General features: G+C 44.3%; 1 protein-coding gene across 1 annotated transcript in view; it reads right to left on the reverse strand.

Annotated features, from left to right (window-relative positions):
- PHACTR3 (phosphatase and actin regulator 3) overlaps positions 1–25,721 on the reverse strand; it is a 73,430-nt gene that overhangs the window by 30,576 nt on the left and 17,133 nt on the right. The window contains exons 2-7 of the mRNA XM_008634844.2: positions 17,947–18,108; positions 17,026–17,103; positions 12,510–12,692; positions 7,824–8,027; positions 3,826–4,090; positions 2,635–2,882 (exon numbers count right to left, since the gene is read on the reverse strand). Of these exons, the coding sequence (XP_008633066.1) occupies positions 2,635–2,882; positions 3,826–4,090; positions 7,824–8,027; positions 12,510–12,692; positions 17,026–17,103; positions 17,947–18,103 (1,135 nt within the window). The 5' untranslated portion in view covers positions 18,104–18,108. The remainder of the gene's footprint in view (positions 1–2,634; positions 2,883–3,825; positions 4,091–7,823; positions 8,028–12,509; positions 12,693–17,025; positions 17,104–17,946; positions 18,109–25,721) is intronic.

The following is a 25,721-nucleotide window of genomic DNA, read 5'->3' on the forward strand; positions in this document are numbered from 1 at the left end:
AAACAACCTGAAGGACTTTCGGGGCTAGAAAACTCCTGGGTATCCCTGCACATGTTCCCAGTCTCACTTGAGTATGTTAAAGTATGTTATAGGGAATTTGGCCATGTCAGGAGGTTTCTGTGGAGAGCCTGCACACGAACAAGGAGCTCTGTGTGTCCAGGCCACGGGATCTGTAGCACTGGCCAGTGCAGTGTGTCCCAGGGCAGGGCAGGACACCTTGGGGGCATGGAAAGTGATATAATCTATAGGATTGTTGTCATTGACTTTAAAGGAAGTGTGATCAAAATCCTAATTAATGGTGTCAGCTCCATCTGTCAATCAAAGGTGGGCTATTCATAATGAAACATAATTTACCAGAACAGGTTCAAATGCAAGTATACATGCAAAATTTAAATATTAAAAGAGAATAAGTGCATGTGAATCAAACAAAACTAGAGAACAAAGAGAAAATGAAGCCCCAAGCTAGTTTTCCCCACATCCATTTTCAGCACCCTGAGACAAATTCCTTCCTGATCACTACCTCAGAAGAAACTGAACCTGCAAACACCGTTATTGAAGTATTCTCTTCCTAAGGGTTATTTTTCCTGGTCAGTCAGGCACGTTCAGTGCCAGTCTGTCCCATGACCATCTATCTCAGGCAGAATCTTGGCTGGATTGTTTCATGGTTTATCACACCTCAGCTAGGTCAACAAGAAATGCTTGTGAAATTCACACCCTTTTCATGTTAGGGCTGCAGGTTCCTGCAAAAACTTCCTGGTTTAATTCAGTAGAATCATGACATTTAATTTCCTGTATGTTTACTGTTCTTTTTCTCATATTCACTGTTCTATCAATTAAAAAGCAAATCCTAACACTGCCTGATGCCGGACAGACCTTGATTGTACCAGTTATCAGTTGTGGGCTACATTCTAGTAATGCTGATTTTTAAGCTCATCTTGCCTTGAGTTTTCGGAGGTTTCAAAGAATAATTTATTGAGTAGGATGCTAATGGAAAACCAAGGTATAATTCCTCACTTTTTCCAGAGTTGTCTGTGACCTGTCTGTACCTCCCTGTAGCCACAGGGCTGTGTGCCCTGTCGTGGTGGCAGTGGCTGATGTACTAAGGGAGTACAGGGATTAATGGATAGTTTTACTCCCTGACTTGGAAACCAGCCCAGATTTTTTCAAACCAGAAGGAATCTGGGGATGTTTAGGGAATTGTTCTGGTGCTGTTCCTGTCACTACTGCACCTCTGGAGTGGTTCAGTGGTTCACTTGAGTGAATGCTGGCACCAGCAGTGCTTCCCAGTGTCCGCACCAGAAATGCCTTGGGAATGTCCCAGCTTGTCTAACTGGACATCAGTCACAGAGCTCAGTATCCTCTGTGCTGAGCAGCAGTGTTGTTGTAGCCACGATAAAGCCAAAATATCTTTAAAACAGAGCTGGTTTTCTCAGTTGGCCTCAGCCATCCCCAATACACCACTACTGTCCTTCAACTGCAGACATTTTCCAAAACTCAAGCACTTATTGTGGAAAGCCCAGAGCTGCTTCTAGATATCACTGAAACTTTTACAATAACCAGCGTCCTCCTATCATCATAATCATGAATAATTATTTGTTAAATATAGAGAGGTTCACCTTCAATAGTAAAATATTCAGATTTGGTTTTGCTTGTAGGGGATAATATATTTTTTGCCTGGCTGCCTCTAGCTCTTGGAAATTTTATCAAAGGAGACCGCTTTTACACACGTAGGCAGAAAAAAAATTAGAACTTAAAAGGTGGTTTTTATGTTTTAAGCTATCCTTAAATGCACAGCAGTTAGGCAAGGGACTCTTTTCTTTTGCCTTACCTCAGGAGTCTGTTCTGTTACTTGGTGTCTTAAGACACAGCAGCAGAACTCGTGTCCTGTCTGCTGGCTCAGGCTTTCAAAGACATCTTTTAAAATTCATCTTTCATCTGCTACAACAATTATTTTTTGATTAATTGTTCTCTGCCTGCCTTCTTTTAATGCATTCATGAAGAGAGTGAAGGATTCATTTCAGATTGAATCTGTCTTGCTAACATGGAAAACATTAAAACCTTGAATGAAAAATAAATTTTCTAATGAGAGCTGATTATTTTGCCAAAGCTCACTTAAATAATTGCACAGGTTTATAAAATGCATTCCCCATATGTCTCAAGAAGGGGTAAAATGGACCAAATGGAGAGAAACTTTATTCTTTAAGATATTTTCTCTACATGTTTGTCCTTCCTAGATTGATTGGTCTCAATCACTTTTCCATGTACCATCACTGCATGGAATAATAGTCCTGAAATTCCAAAACACCACCAGCATTGGCACTGGGTGTACAGAAAGCTCTGGCTACTGACAGTGAGATGTCTGAGAGTGCTGCTGTTCATACAGAGCAGTCCAAGGGCTGCACCAGTAACTGAGAGGGTAAAGCACAGTGATACATCTCAGTGTGCAGTACCTGCCAGGACAATCACAATCACTGTGACTCCAATTTAACTTCAGCTTTTCACCAGGATTCCTTCAAACAGTTGATGTGATAGTAGAGGAATTTACCCTTCTCAATATTTTCTGTTGCCTGCTGCCTTTAGAGCGTTCCCTTCAGCTGCGAGAGTGTATCTTTCTAATACAGTGACTTTCCTTACCAGAAATAACAGAGTCGTTCAAAACTTCCTCATCCTGATAAAAAACAGACTCTTCCTTGAGCTCTGAGTTCATGATCATGTTTTCTTTGTTCTCATCTGACTCTTTAACCGAGTTCCTCTTGTTTTCTGAGTCGCTGCCATAACTCAGCGAGTTCTCCTTCTCCTTGTTGCGCTCCATACTCGATGTTCTTGAGGGACGGACATCCACTCTTTTTTTTGGAGAGCCTTTGCTTTCTCTTCCGTGGAAGCTGTGGGTGGAAGATGCACAGCCCAGTTTTTACAAAGACTGTTTTATTGCTGCAGTAGAAACTTATATGAGAATGAGAAAAATGTCCTGTAGCTCGTAAAGGACAGGGCAGGGAGTTCAGCATGGACCAACACAGGATGGCATTTTCAAGTTGAGAATGGCTAATGTGGATCTACTTTCCTGTCTCTGCCATTAAAATAAGATATGGAGGGGTGGTGACAAATGTTTTTCTTTGATATATATGGTCACAAGATAAACTGTAGTGATTAAAAAACCCCCCAACAACATGGCCTTCTAATGTAAAACATGCGTGGCATAAAACATGACTATTCATATGATATTGTATGATCATGAAAAAGGTTTAACAGGGCCTGGAAATGATAGCATGTGAATCTGTGCCCTGGGACAGTAGTTGTTAGGGAACTGAGAAATGATACCAACTTCACTCCAAAGCTCTGGGACGGCAAAGGTTATGTCTGCCCTCCTCTGATATACAGGAGGGTTTATAATGAAACCCAGATAAAGAACCCAGTGTGCTTCCCAGAAGTATTTGTATTAAAAATGGATCTTGTATGTGCTCCTGTGCCAGCCAAGAGACACAGAAATTGCAGCATTTCTCATGTGTAGAGGGCTGGTACTTGGAGCAGGATGTGCCTTTGCTACTCTAACTTGATCAAGGATTATCCCATTACTCTATCTGTTTGAAAACCTACTCCATGCCCCAGTAGCCTCCCTATAAAGGAAGAACATCCTCTGAAGTAGCTGCCAAATTAAGCACTTTAACCAGGGATGGATGTTCCAAGCAGTGACATCACGAGGAAGGCAACCGCAAGCTGTAGGAGCAATTAAAACTCTAACAACAGGGATAGGAACATTTTCCAAGAAAGAGGATGTGGTGGGATGAGTGTCCTCATGCAGCCCTGGAGCCAGGAGGCTGTAGGTACCTGTCCTGCCGGTGTTTGGTGGCCAGAGCCCTGTGGAGTTCTTCAATGACTCTGCTGGGAGGTAAAGGCAGATGAACGGCAGCCAGGTGAGGGGAACCGGTGGGCGTTGTTACCTGGCCTCTGCCATGGGGCTCTGAGCTTTTCTGGCCAGAGGGGTGGAAGAGGGCAGCTTGTCCTGAGATTTGGGAGGAACCAACAATGACATAGTTCTTCAGGATGGTGGAAGGAGGAGATTTCATGGCTGGGTCATCCATTTCACTTCCCACTGTCAAAACACAAAAGGGGAAGAGTGTGCAGTGCTCTTTTCTTTTCTTTTTTTTTTTTTTGCACAGAGCCTGCACTGAAATGCATTTGTTATATTGAACAGAGGATAAATGGTGATGTTTTGCTCTTGCTGTGAGGTAACTGGCTGAGTAACTGAGTTCAAAATGCTCTTGCTGCACCGCTCCACACCTTTAATCTAGCAAAATAGATGCCTCTTCCACTTCCCCTCTTTCTCACAGGATCAGATCCTCCTTTTTCCCAGCCCACCAATGCATTTTTTGCTTGCCCACACTGTTGCTCCTAACCACCAAAGTCTTGGGCTGTGGTGCCTTTCCAATCCAGCATTTTCTCTGCTGGACTCTGGCAGACTGTATTAAAATTTATGCCCCGTGGTTCTGAGTCTGGACAAAATGTACCAGTGTCTATTCGCTGCTGCTCTGTGACTGCTGCACAGCTCAGACCTCTGTCTTTCATATGCCCGTTGAGAAAATGCCAAAATCATTATAATATGAGGATAATGTTTGCATAACAAAACTTACCAAAAGACATCCAAATGAAAGATGGGGTATTGAGCACTAACAAGAAAAAAGAAGGGTGGGGCAATCTAACCTCTTTTTACCCCCGGATTCAGGTATTTTCTATGCAATGTAAACATTTTGTCTGAAGTTAGAGTTGAGTTATACATTTAGACTGATACATAACATCTCCTAGCATTTGAGTCTGCAACACAGTGGACATTTCCCTGGTTGTAAATTTGGTAGCTTCCCACCCTTAGGATAACTGAACATCTGGCCTGGAAAAGATGCTGCTTAGTTTTCCCGTTCTGCAGTCCTTTTCCCTCTCCCCCTAGATCCCTGTCCCAAGCCTCTGGCATACGGAGTTGTTTACACCAGCAGCTCGGGCTGGGTGTAGAAAGGCAATGCGAGTGCCTCATCCCAGAGTATTTCTTGTCCCTTGTTGCCACCTAGTGCTTCACACAGGAATTTAAACTGGCACAGCTTGTGCAGCTTTGGTACAAATGTGTTTTCTCAGGTAATTTTTCCTTTTTTTCTGCTTACTTTTGAGATAAATCCTTCCATTCATAGCAGAGAAAAACTTCTGCTCAAGCCAGGATTATCCTGAAATAGGTCCTGTAATAAGGACTTGGTTCCACTTAGCAGGCTAACTTGCTAGACAACTGGAGAGGGTAAAAACCACTAACTTCAGATATTAAATATCTCCTCTCAGAGCCAGCATCCTGCGTAAGGGTTACCAAAAACGTGCCTTTTCTTAAGTTTGCTTAAGAAGAGCTCCCGAAGTGATAACCAAAGTCTAACACTGAAAATCTGAGTGTGGCAACACTAAGCCTGGTCTCTTTTCTTGTTTGTGGGGTGAGAAGAGCATCCTTCAGTGGGGAGGGAGAGCTGCATCCTCAATAAAATCTCTTTTGTTCTAAGGAAGGTCTAACATTACTTTTTTTCATTTCTGGGGCTGTTTGTGCACATTTGTGTCCCTCCAGCCCAGAACCCTTAGCAATGGCTTTGTCCATCTCTATGCACACAGGAGACAGGGCTCAAACTAGCCCAAAACTTACCCTGTTTAAAATCTGCAAAGTCTGAAAGCACAGAGGCATTTCTCCAAGTGTCACAGTGCCTGAAGTGCAATGCCTGAGACACCTTCCCACCCCAGAGCTCCTCCTGCACTGCTCAGGGTGGCTGCTCCAGCCAGAACACAGCTGAGCTCCGCTGAGCAAACATGGGGTTTGGTACTCAAGGGAGTTTTGATTTTGTGCTACGGTGGAGATTGGACAGAGGACATTTATTATCATTGCTGCCCATTGAATCACAGCCTGAGGGGATGGACAAAACCATTTCCTGAGCCACTTTATCCTCTGCACAGGGAGAAGGGGTCTGTGTTTCCTCAGGGCAAGAACCATGGGTTCAGCTCAGCCCTAAAGCAGGAAAAGAGAAGACTTTGTTTCATCTTTACACCAGCTTGTTCCTGGAACAGGTCAAGGGCCAATTTCATCCTCATTGCAGCTTTGGACAATATTGAGAATTTCCTGAGATCACACCTGATTTGTCCTAATGACAGATGCTCGGTGAATAATCTTGCAAAGTGATGTCTTGGCACTGTGCCCTGTTCCTCCTCTCTCTGATTAATTGGTGCTTGACTTACTCCTCACTCCTCTGCTGACAGCATCCCTGGCATTGTATAGGGGGGAAAAAAACTGAACACAAAAGAGCTTTTCAGCCTCTTCATCTTCCTTTTCTTTCATAATCGCCCTCTCTCCCTACACTTTTGTATTTCCTCTCACTCACTGACGGTATTTGTTTAATTTTAACTTAGCACTGCCTCCACATCCTCACAAAAATAAACATGTATAATCACTACTGGAAAAGGGTCTAGAGTTACTGGAGTCATTGAGAAAATTAAAAGTCGTTCTTTGTGGAAAATGTAAATGAGAATTAAATACCAAAACCCAAAATATCTCAGATGCTACAGGAAATACTTGGGTTAAGCAGCAAAATATCTGAACACTAAATGCTCTGAAGTGCCTGGTGGAGGTGTAATCTCTATGCCCTGCGTGGGTCAGGTTTCCAAATACATCTGATGCCAAGCATGGCCTTCTCCTCAGCTGAGCAAAGGCACAGGGGGCCTGGGGCTGCCTGTTCCTGTTGCAGGGTGGAAGGGGAGCCTCACCCACAGCACAGGATGGTGAAGCAACCTGAACAGCAGCTCCCAAGGAGCACTAAAATACCATTTTGAATCCAGCTCCCACTTGAGTTATTACAGCATTTAAGCACAAAGTATGAATTGTTTCCATGGGAAACACATACTTGTAATTTTCTTCAAAGAGACTGAAACCTCAGTATTTTCTGTGAGGCCCAGTGGTCAGGTCACAGTGCCTCTCTGATGTTTTGTTTCCTGGTGACTTTGAAAACCCTACTCATTGTGCCAGATGATGAGTGTGGATGCAAATCAGGGCTCACATAATGGCTGTCATTTAAAAGTCTAAATATCCAACAGGTCTGACATTTAGATGTCAGGACTTGATTCTAATTTGCAATAAGGCCCTTTTAACTGCATTTACCATATGTAGGGACCCTGAAATTGGAACCAACTAAAATCATTCTCATTTTAGCACCCTTTCTGCAGTGCCAGAATGCTGAGAAATGTAACAACATTGGCAATACATTAGAAAATCAGGCCCAGGGGAATTGCTTTTGGAAACATTCAATGAAGTCTGGCACAGAGGAGTGCCAGGTGTATCACTCTTGTGTGCTCTGTTAACGAGACCAGATTTCATAGCTCTAGTTTAGACCTGCCCTAGAGAGCAAACCCTTCTGACAGAAACCTCTGCAGAACCTTTGACTTGAACCAGATTTTGGCTGCTGTCCTGCTCTCCAGTGGGAGTCTAGGTAATGAAAACATTTAAATCTTCCTTATGTTTTATGGCATATCGATATGAGCATGGGATTCAGCAGATGTCTGCAGTTGGTTTGATTTGTTTTATGTGTGTTTAGGGCTATAGACTCACACCAAATAATCCCCTGAGAGATTCAGATAAATATGTGAAGTACAAAGATCAGTGCATTGTTATCAGGCAACCAGACATGGTTATGGCTCATTCAGTTTAACTGGCCTGATTCTCAGCAGTTTGGGGCTTAAAAACAGACATGAGAAAAGGATTTGATAGGAGGTGAACAACACATAAAGGATGGGAAAATCTTTACTGAGCAGTGATGACTGACCTGTTATGTTCTTGGTGACCTTGGAGATTGCCTTAGGTGGTGGAGCTGGGAGCAATGGAGGGCTGGGAAGCTGTGCTGGGTTTCTTTCTGTCTGCTTCTGGGGGGAGTCTGTGGATTCAGGTACAGGTAAGGCTTGTGGACTGTCTTCAGATGCGGGCAGGCTGGCATCCTCCAGTTCTTCCATGGGTGCTGAAGGTTTCTTGGCTAGTGGGAAGGTGTGTGAAATTAATGGAACACAAAGTTAATAATGACAGGCCAGGGGACAATGCCAGGAACATTCAGAGAAACTGAACACATGGCACACAGCTAGAAGCACTTCTTTTCCACAATGAAAGTAATTGTGAGAAACAGCCAACCAGCCAGGGCAGGTGAAGAATAAGATGTATGAGGATATTGAAGAAATGTTAGTTTTGATGTTCCTGAGACAACTGCTGAGCTTCCTTTATTTCCCTATAGCCTTTTCCCCCTGACTTTTTTCCTTTTTTTTTTAATAATGAGGATAGTGAGGCAAAGCTACTTCTGAGAACTGCAATGAATTTTCTCAGAGCACACAGCTGTGGTGCCACAGTCACTGGGTGAGTCTTCTGTCTAGGAACACACAGCCAAAGGGCAAAGAGTATCAAACCCATATTATTACCTAGAAACTGACTTTCCAATAGCTGATGTGTTTATTTTCCCCATATGATTTTTATCTTATTTGATACATTATTTCAACTTGCTTCCCGAGTCTCCTTTTACTGTACCTGACTCCAGAGCTGTTGAGCCTGTCCTGAGGTTAAAGTTGATAACCAGAAAGAACCTGCCACAAAAAAGATTTGCTATCGGATGTGAGCAGTTGGAGTGGAACAGGGGAGCAGTGAAGTGCTCAAGAAAAAATTCAGTCTCCAAAGCCCTAATTTGAGATTGTGAAGCACTGCTCATTTCAGGATTGTCTCTGCAAGGATGGTAAAAACACTTAGCTGTGAAAGCTAGTGCAGGCTGAATCACTAAGCAGTTCATCAAATTGACCAGGCTGTGACGAGGGCACAGGGGAATAGATCCAGAAAGGCATGAAGCTGAAGCAGGACATAGGTGGAATTTCAGTGATGAAGTCCAAAATTAGCATCCTTGAATTCTGCTCAGATACAGCTGCTCTGGCAATGCCCAGACTTGCACAGAGCTTCACTGCTGGGCTCTCACTCTGTTGCATGTCCTGATCTCTGCCTTGGCAGGTGTGGGGAACCACTGAGAGGCTTGAGGCTGACTCTGATCCAGGTGCCCAGCCATGGCCAGGCTCCCTCCAAACTGCATTTCCAGCCACTCTGGGCTCAGCAGCAGCCATGAGGGTCATTTTTCCTACCCCAGCAGGCAAAGCACTCATCCAAATGGGGAGATCAGTGTTGAAATCTCTCCTAAGCACAGAATTACAGAATAGTTTGTGTTGGAAGGGACCTTTAAAGGTATCTAGTCCAACCCCCAGAAATGAGCAGGGACATCTTCAATTAAATCAAAGTGCTCAGAGTCCCATCCAACCTGACCTTGGATGTTTCCAGGGATGAGGCATCTACCACCTCTCTGGGCAATGTGTTCCACCCTCATTGTAAAAAAAATTCTTCCTTGTATCTAGCCTTCCTTCTTTTAGTTTACAAACATTGCCCCTTGTCCTACAGGACCAGGTCCTATCAAAAAGTTTCTCCCCATCTTTTTATTAAACTCCCTCTAAGTACTGAAGCGCTGCAACAAGATCTCCCTGAAGCCTTCTTTTCTCCATCTGGATGACCCCAACTCTCTCAGACTGCCCTCTCAGGAGACGTGTTCCATCCCTCTGATCCTTTTGATGGGTCTCTGGCCCTCCAACAGGTCTATGTCTTCCTGTGCTGAGGATCCAAAGCTGGGGTCATGCAGAGCATGAGAGAGGTCCAAACTCCTGGGCAAATCCCACTTCTTTTGGCACTCTGGATTGTCTAACCAGAGGACCTTTCCCTCCACACCGTTCTAGGGCGTCTCCTGAAATCTCGCTGCAGTGGCACCCACAGCTGCTGCATCACGAATCTTTTCTTGGCTCAGTTTTGTGTGTCTCGTTGGGAATTCAAACTCTCTGTATTAATGATCATTCAGCAGCTTCGTGCTCAGAGTGCGTGGGGAGGCACCAAAGCACTCAGGCAGTTGGAAACAATAGCACTAGCAAGATAATGGCATTTAATTTGTTGACAAACAGATTAATGAGTATGCCTAGAAGAGGAGGAATGAGTATTTATCACTCAAAAGAGACAGGAAAGTAGAATAAATATGCATCATTAACAGGAGTTCTTGTGAAATTTGTCATGACAGGAAAGCTGCCGTATGTGATAGTTATGTGCATTATAGAAGGAAATAATTTTTTTGAATGTACTTCTAGGGAAATGCTTTGTTCCAGGGTGACATCCCTTGGGTGTTTGTGCCCACTGCACAGGAGACAAAATGGGTAATAGAGGAAGGGAAAAATAAAGTCACTAATGGGTTACATTATAGAAAGATCAAGAGCCCCAGTAGATGTGAGGAGCTTGAGAGGAAAATTAGTCAGATTTGAGTGCATTTCCCTGAGTGGAGCAATGCTTTCTCTGGCAGTAACTCCAGAATCAGTGGGTGTGCCTGTGACAGGAAGGGCTGCTTGGCACAGGTGCAGAGGAGCAGCCACAGTGGGACCTCTGCTACAGAGAAGGTGGATCCCAAACACTCTCAGCCCCAGTCAGACTTTTTTGGTCCTGAACTCCACCCTGGTCTGGGAGTGGTGTCAGGCAGACCTGAGTCTGGAGCACACAAACCCATTAACAGGTTTACACTAGGCTCCTGCTGGAGTAGCGAATTATTCATGGAGTGCCACTTGTCAAAATGCCATCTCAATCTCATTACCAGGTAGAAATCCTCCCCTTGGGACTGGCCCCAAGGCTGCTGGCAAAGTTAGGTGGGGAAAACCACCCTCTTTGTGCCCTGGCTGCTCTTTTTCTGTGTATTAACATGAACATGAAGTCTACAAATTGTGTTTTCTCCTCTTCCCCTCCTTGGCTTTTATCCCACATCCTCAAGATGACATAGAACACATTGGGTACAAAGCAAATATATTCACTTTGTTTCTAGCAGGTCACTTACTCATATAGATTTCTAGAAAGACACCCATTGCATTAGGCCTGGATTGAGCTCAAGGGCAAATGTTATAAAAAACTCAGAATTATAATAAACTTAGCAACACTGACAATAAACTCTGACAATTTTGAAGAGCTTTCCCACCCATTTAATTCCTTCAGGTGCACTCACTAGAGACAGGAATGTTAGGATGTACAGACAGGGATAAATTAGCACATTAAGACTAGATCAGCAGTAATTCTTTTGGAAGCCAGAGGTCACCAATGGAAGAGGTAGAAAGATTTCCTACAAATTGGAGTCTCTCAGACTAGGTAGGCAGGAGAATGTAATCCCACAGGGATTTTTGTGGAACCTTGGAAAATGATGCCTCAAAAAATGGAGGAAAAGAAATACAGAAGACAGGAAAGATTGTTTCAGGGAAACAACAAAAGGAACTAGGATTCGGGAAAGAGACCTAAGAAATTGGGATGATTTTGAAAGCTTCAATGCACAATTTTGAACACACTGTAAGGTAAATTTTAAATCACAGTATGAGTTTATGCAGAGCCATAAGGTTAAGTACATGACACCCTATTGGCGCTATCTTTCCATGGTAGTACATCCCCATGGCAAGAATCAGAAGTTCAGAAAGAAATTTCATGAGTGATACAGAATTAAACACCCTAGAAAAGAGAAAGAAGGAAAGAAACCTGTAATCTGGTGAAGATTTTATCTGGTGGTTGTAAGAATAGCGAGATGAATGGGTTTTGCCTCAGCTAATGAGGGAATGATTTCCATTCTGAGCTGCTAAAGCAGGCTGAGGGTGGAAGCAGGCAGGGGTGGGCTTGGGGAAAGCAGCCAGGGGCTGGGACCCCCGAGAAAGCAGGGCCTGAAAGGGTGGGACAGAGAACAAAAGGTAGCTGAGGCAGATGGAGAAGGTGTAAAGATTGAGCAGAGGCCAGGAAGATCCATAATCACTACATGGCACTCCTCACAAACCAGGATAAAGCGTTATCTCTGCAGCTTTGCATTTCTTGGTTGTCAGGAAGTGAATGGAACCCTCCAGCTGCTGGGTTGTGCCTGGCTGCTCTAGTCCCTAGGAACTGCTGCCATGGATGAGCTCACCGGAGCAGAGCTGCATGAAAGGAGCTTGGTTTAGCTGATCTGTGCTTCTGGTATCGAACTTCACTGGTGTTTGCAGCATGCTGGGGACAGGGTGATGATATGGACAGTGTGGGCTGTGTATTGACATTGCTCTCCTGAGCCAGGACAAACAAATTCAGGCTTGGCACAGAAGTTTAAGAAATCTTTTTAAGAGAAGCTTATTTCGTCTTCACAGCAGCCACTGCTGATACCAAAGGGGCACCATGCCAAGACTGGATCATCTCATAATTCAATTAATCCCATCATGCCAAGCTTTGTGTAGTTCCTCAGTTTGGTAGGAGTCTCACAAATCACTGCTTTTAAGTACCAATTGCTAACCCAGTATGGAGCTGAGCTGAACAAGGTGCTTTGACCCTTTAATGCACTGACAAATTCAACTCCTCAGCAGAAGTATTTTTATAACACTTCATAGTTTTTTTGAAAACATTTTCTATCCAATACCTGCATCTTCGTTTGGCTCATCCAAGTGCAGCTCCTCACCAAAGGAGGTCACATTTGTTGTGGCTGCTGTTGTGGTCTCCTGCTGCCCCTCCTCTGAGGTGAGTGCCTGGCACACGGGTGCTGGAGCCTCGCTCTGCGTCGCCCTCGTGGCATCGTCACCGGTGCAGGCTTTGCCATCAGAATCTAAAACAACAAATCATTTAATCTTAACTAAACCATGAGCAGTGAAGGCTGAGATCCCCCTGCTATCCTCTTGAGAAGAGGGGGTCTCAAACCTCCCAGTGCTCAGAGGACTGAGACTTCTCTTAGAACAGCACCCGATCTCCCTGTTAACCACCTGTAATGCAAATCCTGTGATTTGTGATCCAGCCCATCTGGATACTAAAACCCACTCAGTTTTCTCAACAAGGCACCTACTTCTGTGGGCATTCAGCAGCCTGAGCAAATGGCCACTGTGCTCTGGAAGTAGCTGCCATGTGGGAGACGAGCAATGGGCAGAGGTCTCTGGGAGAAGGCAATTCTTCCCTCGCACAAGCAGAGCAGCACATGCCCAGGTTGGTCTGACATGTCTGGGTTGTGTCAGGCTCTGTGCACGACTTGCTGTCATCCAGTGATGCTGGAGCCTTGCTGAAGGAAAGAAAGGCTGCTCACATTCCCTACTGAGCTGCAGGTTTTTAGCACAGTTTTAGTTACTCAGCTTTGAAAAGTGTGTCCTGTGTGATTGAGCTGATCAGAAATTCAAATCCCTCTTCATGCAGACCTAGAAACTGCTCCCTTTGCTTACTCTGAAAGATTTTTGTGCCAGTGATCCCTGCAGCTGTACGCATCTTGATGACTGAAGCTTTTCTAGTATTCTCCTATTCAGGCAAGAGTCCTCAGAATACAAACCACCCTTTTACTCCTGCAGAATTTACAAGATCTACATCACTGTTGCAAACCACAGAAAGCAATCACTTCCCTCCCTGGGCAGCTCTCCATGCTGATGGACACTCCTGCAGTTCACCTCCCAGCTTGTATTTCTCAGCCCTGGACACTCCTTTCTGGAAGCTCCTGACAGGGCTGTGTTTTCTTGCAATGGTATCACTACAAGTTCCTTGAACATTGAATTAAAATAGCAACATTCACAGTTGCCTCTTTTTGATGCTATTTGGACAATCTGCAGGGTAATTTCCTATGCTTTTGGGTGAGGCTATCAGATTTTGGCCCAGAGATGCTGCGGAAGGGATGCAGAATTTTTGCACACTGAGCTCACTCAGTCTGCCTCATAATCACGTTTGGTGAAAAGTTACTGTTCTTAAAATAGCCCTTGCAGTAGCACAGTTGCTATGATACAGGGAAGGGGAGTGGGGAAAAAGTTCATTGCCTACATTTCAGCTCATTGTGAAGGCAGCCTGTACACAATCATCGGTGTGTGAACCACTGCCCGCGTTGCTTGACAGGCAGCCCTTACCCCAGTGCTGGAAGCACAGATAAACCTCCTCATCAGCCTCGTGCTCACAATGGGGAGAAACATCGAGGGGGGAGCTCCCTAAATGTGTTCAAGGTAACACTGCTCTGCACGTTCCTCACATCCTTGGGAAAGGCAAGCAGCTGTCAGCTGTGCCACAATGAAACTGCAGCCAGAGACAGGGCTCCTTCAGTGCCCGGCCCGTGGAAGTGCAGTGAGTAATGAAGAGATGACAGGCAGAAGACATTCCTGTTGGAGGATTTCTGAGGCTCACAACAGCAATGTTCTTGGGCAGGAATGATCAGCGTGTGCTTTGATCAAAGTGGATGTGCTGCTTTGGGTTGCAGTGGGTCCCAACACCATATTTTAGAGATGGTCTGGAGACACAACAAAGCACAGACCTTAGATCCATGGGTAAGGAAAACACCGGTCCTCAGTATTCCAAGGTAATCAGGAGCAGGGCTGTGATTTTGCTGGGAATTAACCCCACTGTATGCCAGATCCCGCAGCCTGTAACATCTCAGAGAGTTAGAGAGTTAAGCTGCTTCCCTGGAGTGAAGCTGCATTTCGGGAGTTTTCCAGGGGCAGGTTGGCATCTGGCTGTGTGAGCAGAGCTGGAGAGGAGAGAAGGGCACAGACGTGGCCCAGGCCATGCAGTGAATGGGCAGCCAGGCTGGGGGTTGTGTGAGGAGAAAGGGTGACATAACCTGCCAGGGTGACTCATCACCCACCAAAGGACGGTGCAATTCCACCCTGGGCTGCTCCCAGAGCGCTGCAGATCCTGCGCGAGCTCTGTGGAGAGCTCAAAGCCACACGGGCCACTGCCAGGGCCACTTCCAAACGCTGCTGACAGACTTTATGCTGTGGGTCTGAGTGGCACCTATTACAACTGCACGAGGCTTCTCAGGCTGCAGCATCATGCCAGTTGGGCCATTTATGAAAGTGAGCAGGAATCAGCTCCTGGGAGTGGAGTAGAGCCTGATGGAACAGAGGGATCTGAGGATTTACCGTAGTCTTTTAGCACAGTATTGCTGCTTTGACAATTGCAACTTACTGCGTAAACGAGGACTTAGCCTTGAAACTGCTGCCACTTCAGCTCAGTCCAAGTAGGGCACTAATCATTTACTGAGAATTATTTGGGTCAGTTTTTTATTCCAGTTAATAAGCTGCTTCTGCTAATATAATAAAATAACCCTGGAGATTCACAACACCCCATAAAGAAAAATAACTTGCAGACAGCTGCAATGTCCTTCAGCTGACTGTGATCCATTCTTCCCCTTCTGGGCACAGGGAGTCACTGGATATTTGTGTGATGTTTATAGGAGCTCTAGGCAACTTTCCTGCAGACAGGTAAGCAGTCTGTTTGCAGCTGTCTGGTTAAAAGCACAGCTTGTCCTCACACCTTACTGGAATATATTTAATTAAACTATTTTGATTTTGTTAAAATGCTCTTGCTGCTTGGCATCACCTTCTCCTCCCAAGCTGTTCTTTATGCATGCAAGAGGTTTATTGATTCTTCATTATTACCTCTTAATGTGCTCTACAGAAGTTTTATTTTACTGTTCTTTTGCAGAGCTGTACGTATGCATGTTTTCAAATTCATGGATAATAGGGAACTTTCCCACTCCTAGTGGAGACGGTGTATATCCAGTAGTGCTAATATGTTAATAGGGCAACTAATTATCTAGAATTATGAGAGACACAAAGACTTCAATGGACAGGAACTAAAAATGAGCTTTCTAAGAACTTCCATTTTAGAATAAGCTGATGGTTTGATAGATTATTTAACATGAAACATAAAATACATCCAAGAAAATAATATTAAAATTGCTTTACTGCCATGGAAAAAAAAAAATCCTATTTAAAATGCTCTTTTTCTGATTCTTCAGTTGCTTGGTTTCACTCCAGCACAGCATCACTGAGTATTGTCCCAGGGGTTATTTATAGGCATGGCATTTGTTTTATACAAAAGAAACTCAATTACTACTTTCAAAGAACATAACTTCTATCTGTGAGATTAATCAAACTCAAAAGGCCAAAGAAAATAAATTAAAATTGCTTTACTGCCATGGAAAAAAAAAAAATCCTATTTAAAATGCTCTTTTTCTGATTCTTCAGTTGCTTGGTTTCACTCCAGCACAGCATCACTGAGTATTGTCCCAGGGGTTATTTATAGGCATGGCATTTGTTTTATACAAAAGAAACTCAATTACTACTTTCAAAGAACATAACTTCTATCTGTGAGATTAATCAAACTCAAAAGGCCAGTCCTCTTTCATGACAGTACTTTCTGCTATAATGTCTTCAAAGTAAAGATGGATTTGTGGGGTTTATCTCTGTTTAGGTGGAAATGGCAATTGGGATGTTGTCCATAACATTGGGAGTTCAGTTAATCTCACAGAACAGTCACCGAGATCTGTGTCTCCCTTGAGCATCTGTCAGGGCTTTGGAGCACAAAAACCACGTCCTTTGTGAGCGTTTCTGACACTTCATCACCTCTCCTTCCATTATTTCTGGTTCGTACTCAGGAAAGCTTTAAAATGGCTCCACAAAATGCTTCACTTTTCCATGGGAATGAAAAGTAGGTGGACTGGTAACGTGTTTACATCACAAACTTGGTTTACTGGAAAACAGCTGAACACATCAGATTAGGATCATTTGATGGGATTTGGATCCGTAAGTTGTTCATGTTAGCTTCGACTGCACTGTATGTTGAAGTTTATATTTATCCAGCTTGAGCTGGATTTCTTGGCAGGAGGATTCAGCTGGGTTTAGAGGAATTGCATAAAACATATGTGGCAGTTCAGGCTGCACCACGTGTAAACCAAGGGAAGATGGAGCTGCATTCGAGATGGTAAAGCATCAGACACTAAACTACATGGAGTGATTGCAGCAGGGAGGAGCTTGAAGGAAGACAAGCCTTAATTCAAACACTGAGATTTTCTCCCTGTTTGGATTGAAGGTTCTCTTTTTTATTTATCTGCTTGTTAGGTTTCTGCTTTTGCAAATATGTGTTTCCTACTGTCCTGAAAGAGCTTCTGATAAAAAAAATGAAGCATTTTTACTTACCTTGTTCCATCATCTCCAGAAGACCTTTCTTAATGAGTTCATCCCGCCCTTGCCGTGCCGTCATCTTCTTCTCCAGCACTGCACAAAGAAGTGGCACAGCACAGCACCAGTTACCAACAGAGCAGGAGATGTGATGAGAAGGATGCAACATGGAAATTCCCTCTAGTCTCGGGCCCCTGTGTGCTTGGAAAGGACTGCAAGGATTCTGTTTTGGGGGCATGGATTCGTCAGCCTGTTTGTGCCTCTTCCTTTGTTAAAATCACCACATGTAAAGCTGAGGTTTATGACGGTGCTGTCAGATCACACTGAGTGCAGAGTCACAGGGATATTGGAGCCTTCCTGCTGTTTAATGTGGCACCCTGGAGCTGCCTGGGACAGTGCCCTTCACTGGGACACTCCCACAGGGTACAGGAGCAAGTGGAGGGAACTGCAACATCCCATCTTAAGAAAATGCAAGTCAGTTTGTCTCCTTACTGATCTCCTGGGCCATCCCTGGAGACCATGGAGAGCATGCTGTGCTGTGTGCTGGGCTCCTTCCCTGCAGAGACAGCTGCTTGAGGGAAGGCATTTCACATGCTGCAGCTCCCTCCTGTCACTTTTCATAATGTTACTGTGACCTATATAAACTTCACCCCAAATAAAAGGGGTGGCAATACTTCAGGCCATAAACACAGCCTATGTGGACAAGGGACAGCCCATGGAAAGCAGTCTGGGGGCAAGGCTTGTGATTCACTCTCATATTTTGACCTTTTCTTCTAAGTGTACTATATTGTGTTATATAGGAAGTCAGCCTATATGGGCCCCTCCTAGCCACAAACATTATTAACCTGTTGGATCTCTGAATTGGGCTCTGTCAGGTCACCTTTAACACATCCCATGTAAGCTTTGCTGTGCAGCATCCCTCTCTTGCTCTCAGCCTACCTGCAGATGTCTGCTTTAGCTTCTCGTTTTTCTTTTTCCGCCACTTCCATGGTTTGAAGATCCTGCCCAGTGTTGCCAGTTTGCTGTTCCTCCTCACTGGTGGAGTTCGAATCCCTGAGACCAAGTAATCAGAACGCACTGCAGGGGACTGCTCCATCTCATCTGAGGGGAAGAGAGGAAAAAACTGTAGGACAAAACCCTTCCACATTGACCTGCAAAGGGCAGGCAAAGGTGCTCACCAAGGAAATGGTGTCACTGTCCCCCCAAGGGCTGCAGGGAGCTGTCACAGCCTCCTGAAACATGGGGAGCTGAGAGCTCCCCACGGCTTTAACAAGAGCAGTGGAAGTTTAACACATTTGTAAATCCAGCTCACGTGGCCTCCAGTTAATCACATAAATGTAATGTTCATTTAGAAAAAGGCAGACCTTTATGAAAAGCTGAGAGGAAGTGTGAGAGAGCTCAGATCCCTTCGGAATCCCCAGCTTCCAGTTCTGTTCCTGGGTCACAGGATATGACTCCCTTTTAAATGAACTCTTCACATGAGCTAACACAGAACATGCTGACTTTTGGGAGCTAATGCAAATCTTATATAAAAGGAGAGTTTGTTTGATATTTGCTACTTAAGTAAAACCTTAGAACGATTGTGAAAATTTATTCCTTGACGAAGCTAAGAGGAAAATTCTTTCCCTTTTGTCCAGCCAAGCCACAGGAATTCAGAGTTAATACTTCAGCTGGAAAATCAATTGAGGTATTTTTAATAATTTTCCTTGAAAATGCACCCTAAGTTTTGCTAATAGACAAGTGTTGCATAAAACAACACCCACTGAGTATTCACAGCTGTGTGCCAGCCAGTGCCATGGAGGACAGTGGGACAGACCCTTAAATGAGGTTATTGATGTCTTTACTGAGATTTATATTAGAGCACCAATACAGTAATTGTTGAAGGAGAAGCTGCCATCAGATCTGTTACAGAAACAAAAGCTGAGCAACAATTTGTAATTTTTTTTCCCAACAACCAGTTATGATTTAAATCAGCAATGCAAAGCTATGAACATACATACATTTCCAAGTAATTTTTCTCTGGAACAACAACATTTATCATAAATTGCTTTATGACTGCAAGATCATATCCAGCATCTTCTAGGCTTTGTTTTTAAGTTAACAGGGTGAAAATGCCTAAATCACAGCGTGGAGGTGGGGATTTCCAAGTAAACAGGAAACAATTTTTGGAAGATTATTAAACACAGCAGGGGAATGAACACATTCCTCCTCTTCCATTTAATTTTGAAAATACTGGTAATTGAGATGAATCATTCAGTGGAAACAAAGTAAAAACTTGGCTATGTGAATTATCAGAGCAGAGAAAAGCTGTAACAATTCCCCACACACACCATGCATGCCCAGTGAAATTCTCTTTCTTTGCCTGAATTTAGAGCACCTTTTTTCTCATTCCACTGAGTTTATCTGGGGTTTAATTTACAAGAGATTTAAAGTAATAATATTTTTTTTTGCCTTTGAAAGTGTGGTGCCTACCCAAGGTGATATTTATAATTTACAGTTTGGAGGTCAGTATTAAGTTGAGAGCAGAAAACAGCAATGAGCCTTGCTCAGAAGGGAGGCAGTAGCCTACAAACCACAGCTGGAGCGCCAAGATACTCTGCTCCTTTCCTAGCAGTGTATTCAAAAATGAGCAGTACCACAGAAATAAGCTTTGAAGAATTAGAGCTGCTCTTGATTACAGCAGTAGCAATGAGAATGGAAAATGGCAGAGTAGATCTCCTATTAATTTGCTATTATGATCACTTTAAAGCTGTAATAGAAGCCTCAGGACATAGCATTTGGTCATTTCTTGTGACACCTCTTGAGTGGAAATAGAAATGTTCACAAAATTGGCTCATCTCAGAAGAGCTGTAGATGAGCCTGTGAATCAGAGCCCTGGGAGCTGCAGTGGAGTGGGGAAAGCTCAGCTCAGCCATCCCTGGTCCTTGCTAGTGAGACTGCTCCTCCCAGGCCAGGAGTTTCTCAAGCATGGAAGTGAAGATTAAACAAGAAGCTGATTTAAAGGAGTACCTTGGCAAGCTACTGACTCTGCTGTGTTTCCTTCAGGATGTAGGTGTCAGCAAAGTGGGTTAGACATGCCGCATGTGTTTTGTTTAACACTGCCAGCATGAGGTCATTTTAAGCTTTTGCCAGATAGGGGATATACAAAATACCAGTGCGCCTCCAGCAATGCTTATGGTCCCAGATATTCCCCTAAGAAAGAGAATGGGGAGATATCATAAGGACAATGAGGTTTCCCTGAGTGCCCTGTTGGAATGAGTGCTTCTGTGGTTTCCATCAGCCTTGCCAACTGGGTTTCTTCCCTCTCTTTCTGCCCTCTTGGTTGTGGAAATGCAAGGATTTTGTGCCTCGGTCTTTGATTGAAGATGAAGCACAGGTAGAAATCCAATGTCAAAGAAGGAATCACAGCTAAAACAAATGTTCCAGTGGAGGTTTTTGTGGGCTTTTTAACTTTATTAATGTTTCTCATATGGTACAAGCAGTCCTTAAGCAAATGGATTTATCACCTGGTACATTCTCACCATATGCAGTTTCTATACTGTGCAGTGGGAGAGACAGACACAAAAATAGATAGAGACACAGCAAGACAGATGTCCTGAAGTCATAAATAACAAGGAAATAGTCTCATTGGCAATAAGAATCACAAGAGAGCCCTTGGAGCACCTCATTTCCAGTCAGTTAATTTTCTTCTGGTTGTGGGTTGGCTGCTTGGGAGATCAGAAGTTGACAGCACAAAAAGCAGTTCCCACATACAGCAATGAATACTGGAGGAGAAGGCACTCCTAAATATCAGCCAGTTCCTGCAGCCAACAAGCTGCCAAGGCTTGCCAACCTTCCAACCACTCTGTGAAACATTCAGCACATTTTTTTAATCTGCAGTCAATATTTTAATTATGCTAACTGTTCTGTGGAATAATGTGGTTATTTCTCCCAGAGCCTGACAGCCTGGGGCCAGGCCATGCAATTACACAGGGGATGTCTGCAAAATATAAACAGCCAAGAGCCAAATCATGACTCTCCAAATCAGCAGGGGGAAGCAAGCAGCAGCTTAATTCGCTGTGTAATGTGGAAGGATGAGGGACAGTTCTTAACAGGGTCCAGAGAGCACCAGTTTAACCCCCAGCACAGCAAGGCCAGCCTGTGCTTGGCCCTCACTGCCCCACAAGCAGAAAATCCTCAGCCCTGTGGGGCCACAGGATTTTGCTCAGGCTGAAGCTTCTTGGCTGTTTATGGAAAACCACTTTAAATTCCTTGCTGTACCCCTTTGAGGGCAAAGTCTTCCATGCTGGAGCTCCAGCCCCAAAACAAACCCCTCATGTATCACACTGGTCACCTGCTCCATGTGTGCCAAAGGGGTGGAAATGAATGTGGCTGTGCCCCTGCTGATGATGCTGGGCAAGCTCTTACAATGCTAGCTGGGGTAGTTTCTAGAGCTCCTGACAGTGGTCCACTGTGAGTGGGTTAATGTCTGAGACATCCCCTGTCAGAGGAGGGGAGAGGTTCCAAAGTGACGGGCACTGCTCTGCAGGGCAGCTCTGGGCTGCAGAATCAACCAGGCAACAAAGAAGAAGCAAACAAACCATAATATTCATTACATTTGGCTCCAGGGTCTGACCCCTCAGAAAGTCTGAGCATCTGCAGCTTCTGTTTACATCAGTAGCAGTTGTGGTGAAAAACACCCCCTCGCTTTCTTCTTTAAAACATTGTGGTGCCATAAATAGAGCACTCTTCCTGCAAGTCCCCTCTCTGTGGGAATTGTGCAAGGATTGTGAAGGTTTTCTGCACACAGAAGCTCTCCCATTTGCACTTGTCAAACCCTGCCTCCATCCCAGCCAGCCTCCAACAGAAGTGGGGCAGGTTTGCTGGGAGTTGTGTGAGTTGTGTGCTGGATGTGTGATGGAGAGTGCCCTGAGCTGCCCACAGCCCTCATCTGTACAGCAGCTGGCTTTGGTGCTGAAGTGATCATGTCTGGGTGATAACAGCATTGTTAAATTGAGCACTGGGCTCAGCAAGCTTGGTTTATCTTCTCGGGTTTTTCATGATGAGCCAGAGTCTGTAGCTGGATGCCTGGGCTGCTGATTACAGCAACTGCAGGATGCATTCCACAGGCTGAGGAAGGGCAGCTGGGAACATCAGGGATGTAGGGCTGACTTACACTGACCTTGCCACGCAGACAGGCTGCAGGAGACATGGCATGTCCTCTTGTGAATGCAGCAAGAAGTTTGTGGGAAGATGAAGTATGCTGAATTTTAATGTCTGGAAATTTTGGTAACTTAAATTCATGGCAATGAAAGTTGTGCCTTGCTAAATCCTGTGTGTACATTGGTAGGAGAAGGACCACTGAAAAATCTGCAACCTGCAGGCAGTTTAAAAATAACACAGCAGACAAGAGCTGCAGGCAAATTTGTAAGGCAGGCGTGCTCTGTTTGCTGATGAATTGGTTTGTAATGCAGCTCTGCATGTTTTCCCCTTTACTGTCATTGCATCTGTCTTTGCAACTCATATATCGAGCTAAAAAAAGGAAGTATGGCCTTTTTTCCCTTTGGTCCACTGCAGAGGGGGAGAGACAGTGAATGGAATCAAAATGACCTTTTGGGATAGAGGTGCCTTTACCACCAGTAACTTTCAGTGCTGCCTGGAATTCAGGACTGCCTCTAAAAAGGATGTGAGGGAGGATGACACTGAGGCAGCTCAGCTTTTAATGGGTTCCTGTCTCCTCCTGGCTAGCCCCAAACTGAGCCAGCACCTGGGAGGTTGACCAAGGCACAGCACTTCCCTCGAGGTGCTCCTTGCTGAGGGTCCTTGGCATCCCGTGAGAGGAGCCTGCAGGGCAGGGAAGGCAGAAAGGTGATCTTGGTTTCAGAGTAAGGATTATCCTGAGCATTGTGAAACAGCATTAGCAGCAGCGACAATGCCATTTTTCTCAGTTTAGCATCCTAAAAAAGAAAGAACTGGCCACAGTGACTGAACATGCAGGACAGGCATAAGCTTCTTGTGTCTGGGAGCCTTTGAATCCTTCTGTTATGTTCCAGAGAAGCAGAATTCAAACTGAAGAGCTTTTTGTTGCACTAGTTAGATGTTTCCTGTGATGGAGCTCTTCCTTGTTCTAAAAATGTTTTCTGTCACCTGCATTTCTGCAGACATGCTCTCTTTCTTGACTCTCTTTGAAAGAGAACTGCAGCAGAATGTTCCAGTTTGAAGTTTCCATTTCCATACATACAGTATTTTGATTTTTGCAATTTTGAATGACTGTTAGAAATTAGAAATGAAAATTATAAAGGAGAAAAAAGTCTTTTAAGAACCTGAAATTTATTTAATTTTTGAAGGACTTTGCATTTGAAGCTGTGAATGTTTCAGTATTGTTTTGGGTTGGTTTGGAAAAAACTTACGCAGAATCCTCTGTAAAATAGAAAACTTAGTTCCTAACAGTTTAGTTATTTAGAAAGGCAAGGTACCTGTAGTAATTATTGAATGTAATCAGGAGCTGATTTTGGGTGCACAGCTGCTTATGTGACATAGATTGTTGCTCTGACCCATCATATTTGTTACACCAGCAAAACTGAAATAAAGTAGGGAAAATTACAGGTTTGAGGTGCAAACTCAGGCATTTACTTACCCAAATTTTTAGGTTTTGTATGGTCAACAGTGTAAGGAAAAAATGGCTTGAATTCTTCTCTCTTATTGCAACCCTTTATGTTCATGGTTTCCCGCCGTGGATTTCATCTCTCTGAGAGTTTAACCTCACAAAGAGCAGATGGAGAGTGGGCCAGGTTTATCCACATGGCATCTACGTCATTCCCTGAGTTACCTTGGGGGAAAAATCTGGCACAGTAAATTTGTGCAGGCTGCAGACTCATGGAGATCCATGAAGGCAGGGTGAAAATGCAAAGATAAATGGCAGGGAAATACAGAAACAGCTCTGGGTTCAGCTTCCCCTCAGTAAAGGCTATGCTTGGGCTCAATCACTTTTCCTTTTGCTGGGTGATATAAATCCTGATTAAGTTTTTATACTTCCCTGCATGAAAATGCAAGTTTATTGTGTTGTCTCCAGAGGCTGAGCTTCCATTTCTACTTCAGACTCAAAGGTTTGCCATTTGTCCTTGTTCCATAATTTCCACTGCTCTTTAATATGTTACATTATGATTTAACATTTTTCTCTAATTGAAGGAAATTAAAAAAAAAAAAAACAAAACATAACTTGTGGGTGGTAGGGGGGGAGCTGTGCTTGCCAGGGAAATTTATTTCCATTTTGTCATGCTGAGCCTACCTTCAAAGTATTTGGATTTTAAAACCAGGTTTCCCTGACATGAATGGGGAAACAGATTATGCTTATCAAAGGAAAGAGAGCAGGGAAGTGGCAACTCCAGCTAAATCTCTTAGATAAAAATATGCTTTGTATGCCTGAGATTTGTGATTTCTTCCAGAAAATGTTCCTTTGGAAAGCTGACATATCACCTACCAGCATTACCACCAAGTGAGCCAAGGTGCAAAGAAATTAATCAGGAACCTCTCATGCTTTTGGATCATTGTGTCAAGTTCCAACACCACTTGCTGTGATTTACAACGCACGGTGTGACATTAGCAGTTCATTAACAAAATAGGTTTGTCAGGGTTTGCATAAAGGAACCCACAACACGCTTTACCTGGGTAAGAAAGGGCTCAGTAGCAATAAGAAAATGAGCCTGATGAAGGATTACTGTGTGATCACTGTTAATTCAGTTACCTGAGCCTGTACAGTGTCTGCTTTGGACAGGGGAAAGCTGCTGTTTGCAAGCCTGTGCCCCACTGAGAGCTGGCTCAGGCAGCAGAGCAGCATCTCCCCAGATCCACAAAAAATCCATTCAAATAAGATAAAAATTCATTCAAATGGGCACTGCCTCTGCAGAGGGCCAGGAGCAACTCTGTTCCTTCTGCAGCTGCAAGGGGTTTGTGCCACACACGTTACCAATCCCCAGGGCTGGGCAGTTTCCCCCAGGCTCCTGGAGAGATGCTGTGCTGCAGGACACAGGGAGCCAGGCCCAGCAAGCACAGGAACGTTTTGGATCAGGCTTGCCATGCACTCAGAGCAGTAAAGCTGCTGTCTGCACTGCAGGACCAGCCTTTCATCACCTGCAGTTGTTTAATTAGCTGTAGCCTTGCTGCAAACCTGTTGAAAGGATGTTTTTTATAGCATCCTCAGGGAGTCTGCAGACTGAAACACACCCTGGGCTGTCTCCAAGAGGCACCTTCAAATCCCTTCCACTGCAGTTATTGCTGACAGCAGCTGCATTTGGAGGGACATGGAACACCCAGGGAAGCCATCAGTGTAAGGGCATCATGTTTGCCAGCAGGGACCCATGCACGACTTTTTCTGGGATCCATGGCCCAGGACTGACCTGTTCAGAGTTTCTCCAGTTTATGGGAGTCTGTGTCTGCCAGACATACAATCATCTCTCACTTTGTATCTATCCCAAACTTGTCTATTCGAGAATTAATCAAATCCTCATGTCCTATGCACTTTCATGCCCTTGTAATTCCATGCAGAATTTCCTTCTTTGCTCGAACACATCACAGCTCTCTGTTGGTGCTCTGTGACTGTTCAGTGCCACTGCTGCAGATGGAAAACGCTCTTTGTGCTCTGTGAAATGCAAGAGCATCTCCTTTTGTTTAGTTTTGTTTTCTCCTTTATCACTCCTGCTGCTTCACACTCTCGCTTTCCTCACACCCACTGGCAA

This window comes from Corvus brachyrhynchos, unplaced genomic scaffold (genome assembly GCF_000691975.1).
Source record: "Corvus brachyrhynchos isolate BGI_N302 unplaced genomic scaffold, ASM69197v1 scaffold10, whole genome shotgun sequence".
NCBI lineage: Eukaryota > Metazoa > Chordata > Aves > Passeriformes > Corvidae > Corvus > Corvus brachyrhynchos.